Here is a 15,053-nt window from a genome sequence, read left to right as displayed (position 1 = left end):
AGCCGATCAAGTCCAGCATCCTTTTCTGTAGGATAGAGAGCCTCACCGCCCCCTACTCTATGTTTGTGGGACCAGCATAATTACTGCTGCTGCTTCATACAGGATACCTCTTACCTTCATGGGAAGTCAACAGCGTTTCGTCTTCTCTTGTCTTGCAGGCTTGATACTCTTATTTTACCTCGTTTTGTACTTGTTCCTGGCTGGGATGTTTGCATTTTGCATGTATATGATGTTAATGACTCTGAGCCCCTATACACCGAAGCACAGGGACAGAGTTGCTCCACCAGGTAAATGATATACTTGAACTCAGATCGCTATAGCTCAGTTGCCTCTGAGCACAGCTTGCTAGGCTCATGGAATTTGTATCAACCCTACGTATGTTGGTGGTGCTGCACCATGTATATCCCAGGTGCATGTGACCACCACCTTGCTGAAGCTAAGCAGATCTGGGGCTGGCCAATGCCTGGATGGAGGGTGACTACCTAGGGACCACACGTACACCACATTGGGTTCTATACCAGAAGACAGGTGTGGGATGTTGATGTTAGAAAGGAAGGCCCCATCTGCACTATGCTTTAAAAGCAGTATCATACCACTTTGACCAGTCATGGCTTCCCCCAAAGAATCCTGGGGATTTTAGTGTGTTAACTGTTCTGGAAGTATGTAGGAGACAAATCCCTGTTCCTGGGAAGAAGAGTTGACTGATAAACCCCGCTGGGGATTGCAACTGAGAGTTGTTTGGAGGCCCTATTCCCCTCTCAGTACCAACAGAAAGCCTAGCATCTGGTTTTGGGCTATTGTTACATCCTTGGATAGTTTCTGAGGGTCTGCCTCCTGGGGTGGGGTGGGGCGACATTTCACAGTTGTCCCCTGACCCTCCAACTGCTGTTCTGCATGGGGTTGTGCCTCTGAATACCAGTTCCTGGGAAACATGGTTGGGAAGACTGTGGTGTTCTCAGGTTTGGCTTGTGGGTTTCCCAGGGGCATCTGGGTGGCCACTGTGAGAGCAGGATGCTGGCACAGGTGGGCCTTTGGCCTGATCCAGCAGCCCACTTCTTGCGTTCTTTTGAGATGAGGAGCTATAGTATATCCACTGTAACCTGCTGTCCAAATGGACAAGACAGGGGGCGGCCGCAGGTCCTTGCTGCCATTGTTACCCCCTTTGCTTTCTCTGGTGCTTGAGCAATGAACAGCTATGGAAGAAGGAGCAGCATCCTGCTCTCTCGCTCTGGATGGTGGGTTCAGTTGAGAGAGCAAAGGGAGGAGGAAAGGAGGAACCACCACAACTATAGGAAGCGGTGCTATAGAGATGGGGCATCAAAGGGCAGGGAAAGCCCATCAGGGAACTTCTTGCCAACCTCTGTTCAATTAAAAAAAAGCTCCATTTTGGATTCACACTTCCGTTTCCTGGCTTTTTCTGTTGCAGGAGTTATGATTAGACCACACGTTAGCAGCTCAGTCAACATTGCATTCAAACCCTCTGACGCCGATTCGTGGCAGAAATATGTGGATAACCTGCATGCGTTCCTACAAGGTGGGATTTCTGTTTTTTTTTGCGGGGGGGTTGTATATTACTCACACCCTGCCCCCCCAGCTCCATATAAATTAGCCAATCTTTTTTTTTAAAAAAATGTTTTCTATTGAAAGATTTTCCATAAGTAACAAAAGTACATTCAGTGTCTCTGTTTTTAAATTGTAAGAATCCTTCATACAGGTCAATTACAGTCAGTTTGAGACATTTTAGTTGCAGGCAATATGGGGTTGAGGGGGAAAGAGAAGTAGGGATAGAGAGACAGGAGGAAATAGAAAAAGAGGGAAAAGAAGGGGGAGGAAGAGGATAAATTAGCCAATCTGATGAAGTCAAACTGGGAAGAAGAATCAGTTAGTAATGACATTCAAGTCATGTGACTCAGCCAACCTGTAGGAATCTTATGTACCTGAAATATACTCAGAGTCGTCAACCCATTAGTAGTTCAGCGGGGCTTCGGCCAGTCGTTGAGCTGGGGGTGCTGTGCTGTGCTAGAAGGAATGTGGCAAGGCGGTACTCCCAATCCCCTTGTGTCATGCGGCGGAGGGTGTCCTTGGTGGTCCGCACCAGGTTGAACGGCGAGAAGCTGCTGTCGGTTGCCATTCTGAGTTCCTTGTGTCCCGGAGCTGAAGCCTGGATACACGGTGCGAGGCAGCGGTGCGGCAGGTGGCAGTGCTGCGGTGCTGTGTGTGGCAGTCAGCTCAGCGGGATCCCATCCTCGTCGCCAGTGAAATATACTCAGAGTCGCAAAGTGATTTCATGCTCTTTATTCAGCTCATAGTGGTGAGGAGGAATGGAAGTCCCCTCAAAGTATCTGCTTTATATACATTATTTACACAATGGGCTGCACATGATTGGCTAATTCCGGACTTCTCCTGTAAGCCAATCAGGTTGTGGATTCACTTCTATCTGGAGCTGGATAGGGTGGCTTCTGCCGAAAAATCATACTGCTGCATTGTTCTAGGACCAATCAGACTTCTGCATTCTAAATCCTATTGTTCTAGGACCAATCAGACTGCTGCATTTTGGATCCTATTCAACTCAGTACATAACAGTACCCACTGGCCCTGCCTACCACTGGCACGTGGCCTTTGGAAACAGAGGCAGATTTAGGGCAGCACAACTGGTTCACCCACCCTGGACGGCAAGCCATTAGGGCCCCACAGGGGATGCTGCAACAACAATGTAGGACAAGGCGGGAAGCAGGGGGTGCTGAAATTTGGCATTGCACAGGGTGCTGCTGAATTTTGAAATCCCAAATTCTGCCACTACTTGGAAGGATAACCAAGTGAATGTGGAGCCCTTTGGACCTTTCTGCCTCCTGTAGCAAGAGAAAATGTTGTGGTGAAAGGCATACGGAATATTAACGTTCTCTGTATTATTACCCTTAGATTATGATGACAAAGTTCAAGAAGAGAAGAACATTAAATGCAATGAAGGCAATTATTTCATCCAAGACGGTGAAGAAAGTGGTCTGAAAAAGGCTTGCCAATTCAAGCGATCCACATTAAATGCTTGTTCTGGGATAAATGATCCATCGTTTGGCTATTCAACAGGACAACCTTGCATCTTGCTGAAGATGAATAGAGTATGTTCCCTGGCTTACTTTTTATTTCTTTTTATGTATCCTGGAATGAGAGAGGTGTGTGCTCACATACATGTGGTTAATGAAGAAACACAAGAATAGCCTTGCTAGTCAGAAAAATAAGTCTTTTGAAATGGCATGCTGTTTGCAGTGGTGGCCAGTTTTTGTGCAGATCAAGATGACAGCTGCCTCCTAGAATATGCATGTTTCTGACCATGCAGGTTTCATTTAACTCTCACAGTTCATGGTTGTGTTAGTGCACTATCCTCTTAGTGTAGGGATGGGGCTCCTGTGGCTATGTAGATGATTCTGGACTACAGCTTCCATCATTCCTGACCATTGGCCATGCTGATTGGGGCTGATGGGAGTTGGAGTTACGGTAACTAACGACACTATTGGTTCCCAACCCCCCTCTTAGTGATTAAAAACAACTGTTGTCTCATATCTGCTTATTTGCTTTGAATCATAGCACAGTAAATTTGTGTGAGAGGTGCAACATATTTCATTTAAAATGCTTCTAATTTTTGGTAAGAAGTGTAGAGAAGGAACATTACTCTTTGCTGGGCTCCTGTTTTATTACACTGATTTAAATGAATGTACATTATGTGATCCTGACACATAGTGGTTCCTAATGTTGCTTTCATAAGCTTGCCTGTTCTGGACATTTTACTGAAACCATTGGATTTGCTTCCCAGTAAATGCACTTTGGAGGAGGGCATTAGGCTGTCATGGATCTACATCACAATTTGTTGCAGGGAATTTAAAAAGAAAGAAATCTTTTTAGTCACACATTTCTGATGAACAGATTTTTTTTTTAAATCAACCAGCTGATTAAAATGTGTTATACTGGGTGTTATACTAGGGCTGTTACTTCACTGAATGCACACTAGGATTCTCAGGTTCCTGTGTGTTGTGTTGACTGCTCAATAGCCAAAAATACTTCTTGGACTGGTTTGCATGTAATGCTAAACCATGACTAAGTGTTATGTGTAAACCCTACCTAGCAGCTTAACCAATCTGATACCATGGTTTGTTGATGGCTAACAAACCTTGGTTTGTTATAACTATGGCTTGGCGTTTTGTGTAAACCCTACACCCTTCCTTAACCATGATTTGTTTGCCCACATGGTTCCAGGTGGCCACTAAACTATAAAGGCATGAGGTGAAAACAACTGGAAAACATAAAAAACGTTAGAGAAAAGACCCATCCTTTGTTTTATTGTCTGGGAGACAACTCATGGTTTGCCAAACAAACTATGGAATACTTTATGTGCGAACCAAGGCAGTGTATTACAGATGTGTATCCTCCTGTGCTTTGCAGATCTGCTGGAACCATATAGCAAAATAGGGCTTTGTCTTAATCATAGGCTACCTTTTTCGTTTTTAATTCAAAGATAATTAAAAATACTGTCTTTTGTCATAGATTGTAGGTTATAAGCCTGGTTATGGGAATCCAGTGACCGTGAGCTGCAATGTGCACGTGAGTCCTTTTCCACCTGATTGTATTGCTTATTGCATGGCTGGCATCAGCACCATGAATCCATACTGTATCTTACTCGTGCCCTTATTTTTGTTAATGCAGAAAGGTGATGCGGCGGATATCAAGACAGTGGGTTTCTTCCCATCTTCAACATTTGATCACATGTACTTCCCTTACTACGGCAAGCACACACATGTAAGTAGAAATGCAGCTGTTGGGCAAGCGTGCCTTTCACTTGCCTGGCTTTAGCAGTTTGCCGGGTAGCAGAGAATAAGAAGAGCAGTTTTTAAACAGAAGAGGAGAAAGAGGTCCAAAGTAGGCAGTGGGTAATTAGAGTTCTGAGATAGCAGAACGGATCGCACCAGAATGCAGTGGGTGGTGGGTCTCATTTTTTAAAATGTTTCCACTTAATGGAAGTGTAGCACAACTTCTTCCTGATGTGCTAGAGACCATTTGGGGGTGCAGGGCTGAGGACAGGGATTCTTTATTTAATGTGGGGAAAACATTTAGCAGTGGCATACCCCTCTGTATTCTGAAATGGCACAGTTTACAGATGTGTTCAGTTGTAAGTCTAGACAAGGTCCTAATCTCCTGCAGTTGAATGTGTAAACTGACACCATTGTGACACATTGTAGTTGGGAGGATGTGCCAAAGTCTGTGACTTGTGTGCATGGTAGATATATATTAAAAACTTAGAAAGGGGGCAGCGTTCTGGGAAAAACTGACTTTGGTAATCACACCCACCCTTGAACCCAATACGCAATTTTTGCATTAGGTGCAGTTCCTGGAACGTAATCCCCACATAAGTTGTGGGCTTATTGTAAAGCAGGGTATCTTAGGGAGGGTGTAGGGCAGGCCAGGTGACACCTACACCTCTGTCCTCCAACACCTCACTGCTCTTTGCCATTCTCCAGCATCTGCCGCCTGAGCCATATGCTTCCCTCTGTCTAACGTTGGGACAGGCCATGCAGTATACGCAATGAAGTATCTAATGCACTCATTCCTTTAGTGTAAGGATGTATACTTACACAATGGAACTTTCTTCCTTCTCCCCACCCCCTACACACCCCACACCACCCCAGATCTGCTTCAGTCTATTGCACAACGGTAAATCCTTGTGCTAATAGATTGAGTGCATTAAATTCCACTTTGTGTATACCTTGGAAGTTGAACGGAATCTGTTCCGGAAGTCCATTTGACTTCCAAAATGTTCAGAAACCAAAGTGTAGCTTCTGATTAGCTGCAGGAAGCTCCTGAAGCCAATCGGAAGCCGCAGAAGCCCGGTTGGACATTCGGCTTCCAAAAATAGTTCACAAACCGGAAGAGTCACTTCTGGGTTTGCAGCGTTCAGGAGCCAAAACATTCGAGAACTAATCTATTCAAAAACCAATGTATGACTGTACCTGTATCTGGCTCACGTGACATATATATTGGATTCAAGCCACAGAGCACTTCAGCTGACTTGCCCCCTGTTTATGTTTTAGCCCAATCACTCCCCACTGAGCTATTCTGAGCCACCACTGGACATTCCTATTTCTGTCATCTGCTTATATTTTTTTCCAGGTAAATTATACACAACCATTGGTGGGCATTCATTTTTCGGACGTGGCAAAGGACAAAGAGATAAATGTTCAGTGCCAACTGAACGGCAAGGGTATCATCAACAACTTCAACAGTGACCGGTTTCTGGGGCGAGTAGTCTTCATGCTGAAAATCACAACATAGGCCAGAGCAGCATTTGCTATCGCTCTTCCAATGGCAAGCAAATCTTTCTCACCATGGAGGAGGGAAAAGAAGAAGAAATAGGCCATTCACACACACTAGGAAAATTCAAACCTGATTTGGGGGGGTTATTTGGCTTTCATAGCAAACAAAAATAAATATGGATAACTCAAATCTAAATCTAAGTATAGATGACATATTTTAAAACATCCATCCTACGAGCAAATGAACACATGTCATGTTGGAAAACTTTTATTAAAACATAAACACACACAATGTATTTATATTAGATTTTTCACTGGCACATCAACAAGTGTGGTATTTGGTATGAAGCAGGCAATTTGGACTCTAAAAAGAACCATTGCTATTGTCACTCACCCCCACCCTCACTGGGCCCAGGCAGATGCAAATCAGCTGCTCATCAATTAACAAACACCCCAAGGTTAATATGTTGTATGTGCACTTGAACTTGAGCAAGGGAGTCTGGAGATTATTAAACCCCGGAAATCTCCTCTCTGAATAGTTGTGTGTGTATTAGATTAAAAAGGAACCTGCTCCAAAACTCGCTGCTCAGATGGAATATTCCATGTCCACATCTCCTCTGTTTGAGGTAGGCAGTTCACAGACACACCAATTTAGAAGTTAGAAAGTATAAATGTCATGTTGATGACTATTGGCCTATCTACTGAGACTTCCTGGCTCTGATCTAGAACAGGGGAAATACAGCGTGTTGGTTGCCTTTTGCTTTTCAAGCTCAGTTCTAAGTAGTGACAATGACCTCTAAACAGCCCTGGGCCCACCCTAGCCAAGAGATCATTTCCACCCCTGAATTTGCCTATAGAGAGAATGCTCTCATTTAGCTTAGTGTTTATGTGCACTGTAAACACAAAGTGTACATAGAAATAAATTACCTGGGTCTGCCCCTTGGCTCTGGTGTTCCCATCCTCTGACAGCTCATTGTAGCCCAAACCAACATGCTTTCTGTTAGTGCTGTAACACTGATTTTTTTTATCCATTTTGGCTGTGAGCAGCAAGGGCCAGGGCCAGGTGGTGGATTTAATCAGTGTAACTGGGAGTTTTGTTATGAATGTATTTTCACTTCGACCCCACACTCTTTGGAAAGGGTGGACTATAAATCAAAATGAATTAGTAAAAATCTTCATAATGTGCACTGACCCCATTTGTCTCTTTATTTGTGCAGCATTTCAGACTGGGAGACTAAGGGGGGGGGGAGTTGCCATCAGAACATGCATCAAAGGTTGGTGTGGGATTGGGCTATGTTAACATGCATGCACAACACTTAACTTGAACTTGGAAAAGCGCATTCCAAGTTACACGTTTGTGCTCCAAGAATTATTTAACACAAAGTCAAGTTAGACAACCATGGTTGACTTTATTGTTTAGCACAGACATACGTCCATCTTCGTTATCACTTGTCATACATACTATGACAACATTTAAAGTGTTGGCTTGTTTTTAACACCAGAAGAAACCTAAAGTAGCTTTTAACAATTCAAAATACCATTGAGGGATATGCCATGCCTTCATGTTAAGCCTTAGGGCATTTCAATTGAGTAGAGCTGGGTGTGTGCTGCACAATCCAGCTTGGGTACCACCTCATGCAATCATGAAGAAAATGGGCTAGGATGGGCTGCTGTGCGAAGCAGCAGGGGCAGACTTTGGTAATCTTTCATAATGTGGTGCCCTGTGCAAGGCCAAAATCTGGCATCTCCAAATGGATCTTATCAATTTTGCACACACACACAGCTCTGCCCTGCATGGAGAAATCACCTGCACTGCCCTAAATCCAGCACTGGGAACACTTTTGTGAGAGCCCCAGTCACCAGAAAGAAAACTGTGCAATGGAAATGGCATCATGAAGAAGGGGAGTAAAGTAGTGAGTCAGTAAGTGAATGAATGAATGAACACGGACAAAGCAACTGAGCCCCTACATTCTGGTGCTAAGTCACAACATAGCAAGAGCCTGTGTCCTTTCAGATCACTGCATAGCGTGCTTCCCCTTCCTATCCCTCACATTCATCTGGAAGCAAAAGTACATACCCATTCACTTCTGTCAGCAATGGGAAACCTCCAGCCCATGAGCTTAATCTGGTCCGTCAGGTCAACCCATATGGCCTGTGAGACCATTTTGGCCCAAGCCACACACACACATACACAACTTGATGTTATGTAAAGTCGGGTTTGCAAGCACCGCTGTGACTGTTGAGTGCATACATCACAATCAGATGATGTCTGGCACTTGCAAAGTGCTGTGTCTTTGCCCATGTGGTATTATTTCAAACTGTGCAAGGAAAAGAAAACATGTCAGTTGATGGACTCACACCCACTTGTCAAATTTGGCCCAAGGGGTGTAGTGGGAAGAGGTAAAGATTTGGCCTGCCAGCCAGATGCATTTCCCCATTCCTGACTTAGGTAACCAGCCAGGGCAAAAACAGATGGATCAGCTCTCTCAGCAAATCCATCTGCAAGGATAACTTCCAGCATATACATTCCAGGTCTTTGTCAGGGATACAAGAGAGCAGCTGTGAGTCATGTGGTACCACTCACAGCACCTTGCACTTCTGCCTGATTTTATTATTGTGAACTGCTCCGAGTATCCTTGGGAATGAAAAATGACATACCAGTATAATAAATCAAGGTGTATTTACATTTGAAGAAGGCTCTTCACATTACCTAAAGCCTGGGATGAGGACAGTATGACTGTTCAAATGCTGGTTGACTCCCAATTCCCACCCAACAAGGCCAATGGTTGGGGCTGATGGGAGTTTTATTCCAGCAGGACTACAGATTCCTCCCCAACCCTATGGCATAGTGAAATGCCTACAAAAATAACCATCTGTAATGGGATCTCTAGCCAGGCAGCCAAGATTCTTCAGGCATACATGTTTGGTGACTATCCTATGTTTTATGTGTCTTATGCAAACCTACTTATAAGTAAGTCTCACTGGCCTCAACAAGACTTACCTGCTTATACATCTCCAGAATAAGTAGCAAACTTCCATGGGCATTCACATTTTGCCTGTAATAGGTAGTACCTTGGTAAATGAAGTATTTTGGACCTACCCAAAGCTAAGCTTCTGTGCTGTAAGTAATTGTACTGTGGGAGAAATAACCCACCTGTCCAGTAAGCTTGTTTGACCTTTTCATTCTCTTTGAACAGGCATGTCTCCTTCCATGCAGCTTTGGTGTCAGAAGTAGTTTGATATGTGGGGTGACGTGGTTAAGGGGTGAGGCTCTTGCTCCAGAAATTCAAGTCCAAAGCTCCCGTGGGTGCATGGCAATTTGGGCCTTGTGCAAACTACTTGGGAACTTGTGGCCTTCCTGATGTTGCTGGACTACAACTCCCAGCATCCCAAATCATGGGCCAGCAGTTGGCCCAATAGCAGCTGGAAGTTCCCAGTCCCTGGAGAAGACACGGGGAAGTGGTAGAGCATCTGTTTTGCATGCAGTAGGTCCCAGAATCTCAAGGTAGGGTCTGGGAGAAACCCATATCTGAAACCCTGGAGAACTGTTGCCAGTCAGACAATACTAGATAGAATTTTGAGCTGTCTCGGTATCAGGCCGCTTCCTATGTTCCTACTTTGCTAGATGACCAAATAGCATAGTCTGCTATAAGGCAGCTGATTTACTTTCATCAACTAAGCCTGTTGCTTACAACTTGCATCATCCTCAATTATCCGCCAAACGTTGGAATCCAATAGCACCTTGGAGGGTCACAGTTTCCCTACCCATGTACGAAGTGGCCACAGAAATTAAAGTTACAATCGATCTTTAACCAGAACCTCACTCCCACAAATGTTGAAAACCTTTAAGGGGAAAAGCCGTGTCTCAGCAGTACAACATCTGCATTAAATGCAATAAGTCTCTGGTTAAATCCAAGGCATCTCCAGGTAGGGCTGGTTAATTCTCCTACCTGAAATCCTGGAATGCTGGTGGTGGTCAGTGTAGACAGTATCAGGCAGTGCTTTTTTCTGGGGGTACACAGGGGTACACATACCCCTAAACATTTTGTGAATCTAAGTTTGGCCTCATTGAGGGGCAGTATTTCAATATGAGTAGGAAAATGAGAGTACCAAAAAACATTTTTTTAGGGGGGAAAAGCACTGTTATCAGGCCAGATCAGGGTGGTTCAATGCATAGACTGAGGGCTGCCTGTGGCCCTTGGAACCTTTTTGGTGGCCCTCAGCAACATTTGACACCTCATCCCCAGCCCTCCTGCTGCCTTCCCAAAGCTTGGTAAATGAGGCACTGGGCTTAGGGAAGGAGGCTTGAGGGCTCTACAGGGTCCTAGAGTCCTTCATCCTCCTTCTCAAAGCCTATTTAGTGCTTTCGCAGCTTTGAGAAGAAGGTGGAAGGGCTCTGGGACCTGCCCAAAGCCTTCCCAAAGCCCAGCCCCTTGCTTATCTGGCTTTGGGAAGGCAGAATGAAGGCTGGGTGCATGTGTCAAATTTTGGCCTCACTCCCCTTCCTGTGCAAGGCAGTATACAGCCCGTGGGTTCCATGTCGAAAACTCTTGCAGCCCACTTGGTATGAAAAGTTTGACCGCCCACAGTCTTGGTATAAAGAAACTTCCTATGACATTTGCTGCTGCTCCCTAAAGCTGCAAACGCCCCCTTAAAGTTTGCTAACTGTTTCGATACCCACACAATAACTAGAATCCAGGAAATGCAAATCGGAAGCGTAAGCTGAAGAGGGATGAGATTTGTTTCCAACACTTCTTTCTTCAGAAATCAGTCTTGTTTTCAAGTGGTGAAGGGGAGTCCAAAAAAAGATTCTCAAAGTAGGCAGCAGCCTCAGTCAGCAGTTCCTACCTCCTGTTGTATGCACAAATTATATTTACCTTGCTTGTGTGTGTTTTCCTTCTTCTTTTCTTTTACTGTAAGAAAACCATGAGCTCGAAAGTCTGTTAAGGGTACGGGGCGAGCGGAAACAGAAAGGAAGAAAAGCAGAAGTAGCAGCAGCAGCAGCAGCAGCAGCACATAACAGGGTTATACAGCTTGGTAGCCACTGTCACTTTTCTGCCTTCCGATCATATAAAAGACAAAGGCAAAAACAATAAGGAGTCCGATGACCACACCCACCACAATGGGGATGATAAAGAGGAAATCAGAACTGGTACATTCTTCAGCTGTAGGAAGACAAGATTGAAAAAGAGAGGAGGGAGAGGGAGAACACAGAGCGAGGGACAGGAAGTTAGTGAAGAGAGCAAGCATCTGAGCACAAATTAGCAAAAGCACAAGTGACATAGTTGAAACTCTTATTTCCTAACGTAGGCCCCATCTACACTACACATTTAAAGCGGCATCTTGTCAGTTTAAACAGCCATAGAGATCGTCCACCCCCCCCAAAAAAAAAAACACATTCTGGGAGCTGTAGTTTGCTAAGGGTGTTCAGTGTTTATAGGATGTCCTGTTCCCCCTAATGCAGGATGTGGGTGGTGCTGTGGGTTAAACCACAGAGCCTAGGACTTGCCGATCAGAAGGTTGGCGGTTCAAATCCCCGTGACGGGGTGAGCTCCTGTTGCTCGGTCCCTGCTCCTGCCAACCTAGCAGTTCGAAAGCACGTCAAAGTGCAAGTAGATAAATAGGTACTGCTCCGGCGGGAAGGTAAACGGCGTTTCTGTGCGCTGCTCTGGTTCGCCAGAAGCGGCTTGGTCATGCTGGCCACATGACCCAGAAGCTGTACACCGGCTCCCTCGGCCAATAAAGTGAGATGAGCGCTGCAACCCCAGACTCAGTCACGACTGGACCTAGGTCAGGGGTTCCTTTACCTTTATTCCCCCGAACAGGCCTACAATGACCAGAGTAGTTTAACAGTCAAAAGGCTTCCTACGAGGGAAATCTGCGAATTCTGGCTGAGAAGAATTGGGGTCTCCTAACAATTCTCAGCACCCTTAACAAACTACACTTCCCAGGATTCTTGGGTGGGGGGAGGGGAGGAAGCCATGCCTGTTTAAAATGGTATGCTGTTGCTTTAAATCTATAGTGCAGGTGGGGCCCAAGTTTGTGATTTCTTTTCTCTGGCCAGCCACCTTTGAAATTTTGGAACATCTACAGTGCTTGGTGTGTAAAACAGAACCAGTGAAACTTGCACCAAGGTGCCCACTGGCTAGACTCACAGGGATGTCCGGAAAGCCAAGAGATGACCTTAGGATTTGCCTGTTTTATTTATTTGTTGCATTTCTAACCCAAGGATCCCAAGGTGGCGCACATCTTTCTCCTTCATCCCTCCATTTTACCCTCACAACCTCCCAGTGAGAAAAGGTTAAGCTGAGAGATGGCGACAGGCCCAAGGCCACCCAGGGAGTTCCATGGCTTGTGTGGGGATTTGAACTCTAGCCTCAAATGTCCTGGCACAACCACTACAGTACGGTGGCTCTAAATAGAAATATTTGCCAGTTTTATAGGAAAGCACACAGCTAAAGAAAAGCAAAAAACCCCACACCTGAAGTCTAGATTTAGATTAAATATGTAGTTCAGTCTCTTTTCCTCATCACTACAGGACACCCCATTGCCTCACTCCTGATAAATAGACTCCAGAATGTGATACGTGCAAGTCACTTTAGCATTATGATCAGTGAAGTGTTAAAGCTCAGCTCTGAATGCTTTTGCAGTTAGCCCAGATTTTCTTCACTTTGTTTGCAGTGGCTTCCACGCTCTAGGAGAAGGAGCAGATTTCCTTTGACCTCATTCTTAGAACTTGTGACTGGGTTTAGGAGCAGAGCTAGCCGTCCTATGAGACAAGAGTGAGGCTGCTGCCTCTGCGGATAAATGCAGGGAGTGGGCAGGGCAATGTCTGCCAAGCACTCCCTCAGCCAGGCGGCTGACCTCAGCCGCAGTGGAGTACATTCTGCTGCCAGTAGGTAGGATTGAACTGCTTTTGTACACATAATAGGGAAGAGATGTCACTTCGTTCTTTAGCCACAGGCAGCAAATTGTCTTGGACTGGTCCTGGTTAGGAACCAGAGGGTTTCAGCCTCACACAGGATCTTAGCATGTTTTAAAAGGGAAATCTCCCCCAATTGTCCATGCATCACTTAGGTTGCAGTCCTAAGCATCATTACTAGGGAGTACATCCCACTGAACTCAGTAGAACTCATTAAGTAAACATAATTATAATTGGATTGTGAATTGCTGTTAGCTGTTAGGTATGTAGTGTTGCTTTCAGCATGAGATCAATGACATCCACACCTTTTAGAAAGCATGGCTTCCACCAAAGAATCCTGTTAACTGTAGATTACCTACCCCACAAAGCTACAATTCCCAGTACCCTTAACAGACTGCATTTCCCATGATTCATCAGGGGAAGCCATGTGCTCTAGATATACGGTGTAGATGTGACTCAAATATTTTCCGTAAACAGCAGGGCCAACGGCAGGGAGATAACAGAAGTTTGTGCTACAGAAAGGAGAGTAACTCTCTACATTTATCCATGAGTTACAATAAACTGAAGACTTAGGACCATCCTGCAGAAACAGCAGGAAATACTGTATTAGGCAAAGAGGAATTTTAAAACAGAAAGTAAGGAGGCAAAGAGAACAAAATGGTCAATCGTTGGCTGCACAAGGAACAAGTTATTAAATTTTCTCAGCATGTACTTTATTATTATTATTATTTACATTTCTGTACTGTCCTTCATCCAAAGATCGCAGGGCGGTTTACAATATAAAAACACAAAAAATGCATACCATAATAACAAAAATGATAATCCCATGCACAGTTTAAAAGTTCATACATTGTTTACTAAGAGTTCTCTGCAGGCAGATGTGCAGGAAAAGGTGGCAGGAATAATATACCTGTCTAGTTGTGTTGAAACAGCTTTGCAAATAGCCACTAGCCCATGATGGGTTGAAGTCTCCTCCAGGATGCCAGATAGCAAATCTCAATGGAAGTTACTTCATTTTAAGTAATTAATCCATGCAACAGATATGCTAACACAGGTACATGGCAGCAAAATAACTAGTCTGTTTTGGGGTTAATAACTTTTTTTTTTTTTGGCCAGGCTGTACTGACTCACCCCCCAAAGGTCTAAACTCTGTTAAAGCAACTTATTGTAACTTGCTTAATTCGCAAAATCCCAGCATCATCCCAGCCTCAAAAAAGTCTGATGCTGGTGCCTTGAAATTGGGAACTGACCTCTAGCCTGAGCCAGGAAGTTCCCTTATCTCTACACAAACAAGACAGGAGAAATATGGCATCTCAAACTCCATCTGTGTATGAACTGCAAGGCCACTACTGCCTGTCATGATGATGTTTGCCTCAAGGAAAGAACAAGATAGAGCATGAGATAGGCTCTGTGCCCTGTTCTCCTTTTGCAGAGTTGATGGGAAAGCTAAAATATTATTATGATTACTTATTGCATTACTTCCTTTCTTCAGAGAAGGTGACACCAAGTGACCCAAAAATTAAAACCAAAACATAAAAACCAGAATAAAACTAAAACCCAAACAGCACATCTGTAATATAAATAAAAGGGCAGGTATAAGTAACTCAACACCCCCCCCCAATAAAAAGACAAGCAAAAAGAGACCACCATAGAAATACCCAATACCCTCCACATTTAACGATTGAAAGCTTGGGTGAATAGGCATGCCTGATGCCTGAAAATGCATAATAATGGCATCAGGCATGCCTCATGGGGAAAGCATTACACAAACAGGGAGCCACCACTCAAAAGGCCTATACTTGTTTTGCCACTTTCTGCACATGGAGAAGGGT

The 15,053-nt window shown here is 44.6% G+C and overlaps 2 protein-coding genes across 4 annotated transcripts in view; one reads left to right on the top strand and one right to left on the bottom strand.

Moving 5' to 3' along the window:
• The window catches only part of ATP1B4 (ATPase Na+/K+ transporting family member beta 4), a 41,836-nt gene extending 34,352 nt beyond the window's left edge, over positions 1-7,484 (top strand). For all 3 annotated transcript variants that reach the window (XM_083723048.1, XM_083723049.1, XM_083723047.1), the window contains exons 4-9: positions 159-287; positions 1,427-1,534; positions 2,920-3,116; positions 4,537-4,593; positions 4,696-4,788; positions 6,157-7,484. In XM_083723048.1, coding sequence (XP_083579174.1) covers positions 159-287; positions 1,427-1,534; positions 2,920-3,116; positions 4,537-4,593; positions 4,696-4,788; positions 6,157-6,318 — 746 coding nt within the window. In that variant the 3' untranslated portion in view covers positions 6,319-7,484. The remainder of the gene's footprint in view (positions 1-158; positions 288-1,426; positions 1,535-2,919; positions 3,117-4,536; positions 4,594-4,695; positions 4,789-6,156) is intronic.
• A 199-nt stretch (positions 7,485-7,683) lies between these two features.
• Positions 7,684-15,053, bottom strand: part of LAMP2 (lysosomal associated membrane protein 2) — a 29,747-nt gene continuing 22,377 nt past the window's right edge. Inside the window, exon 9 of the mRNA XM_083722962.1 lies at positions 7,684-11,464. Coding sequence (XP_083579088.1) covers positions 11,325-11,464 — 140 coding nt within the window. The 3' untranslated portion in view covers positions 7,684-11,324. The remainder of the gene's footprint in view (positions 11,465-15,053) is intronic.

Source organism: Podarcis gaigeae (genome assembly GCF_964106915.1).
Source record: "Podarcis gaigeae genome assembly, chromosome: Z".
In the NCBI taxonomy this organism is placed as follows: Eukaryota; Metazoa; Chordata; class Lepidosauria; order Squamata; family Lacertidae; genus Podarcis; species Podarcis gaigeae.
This window is presented reverse-complemented; position numbering and strand designations above follow the sequence as displayed.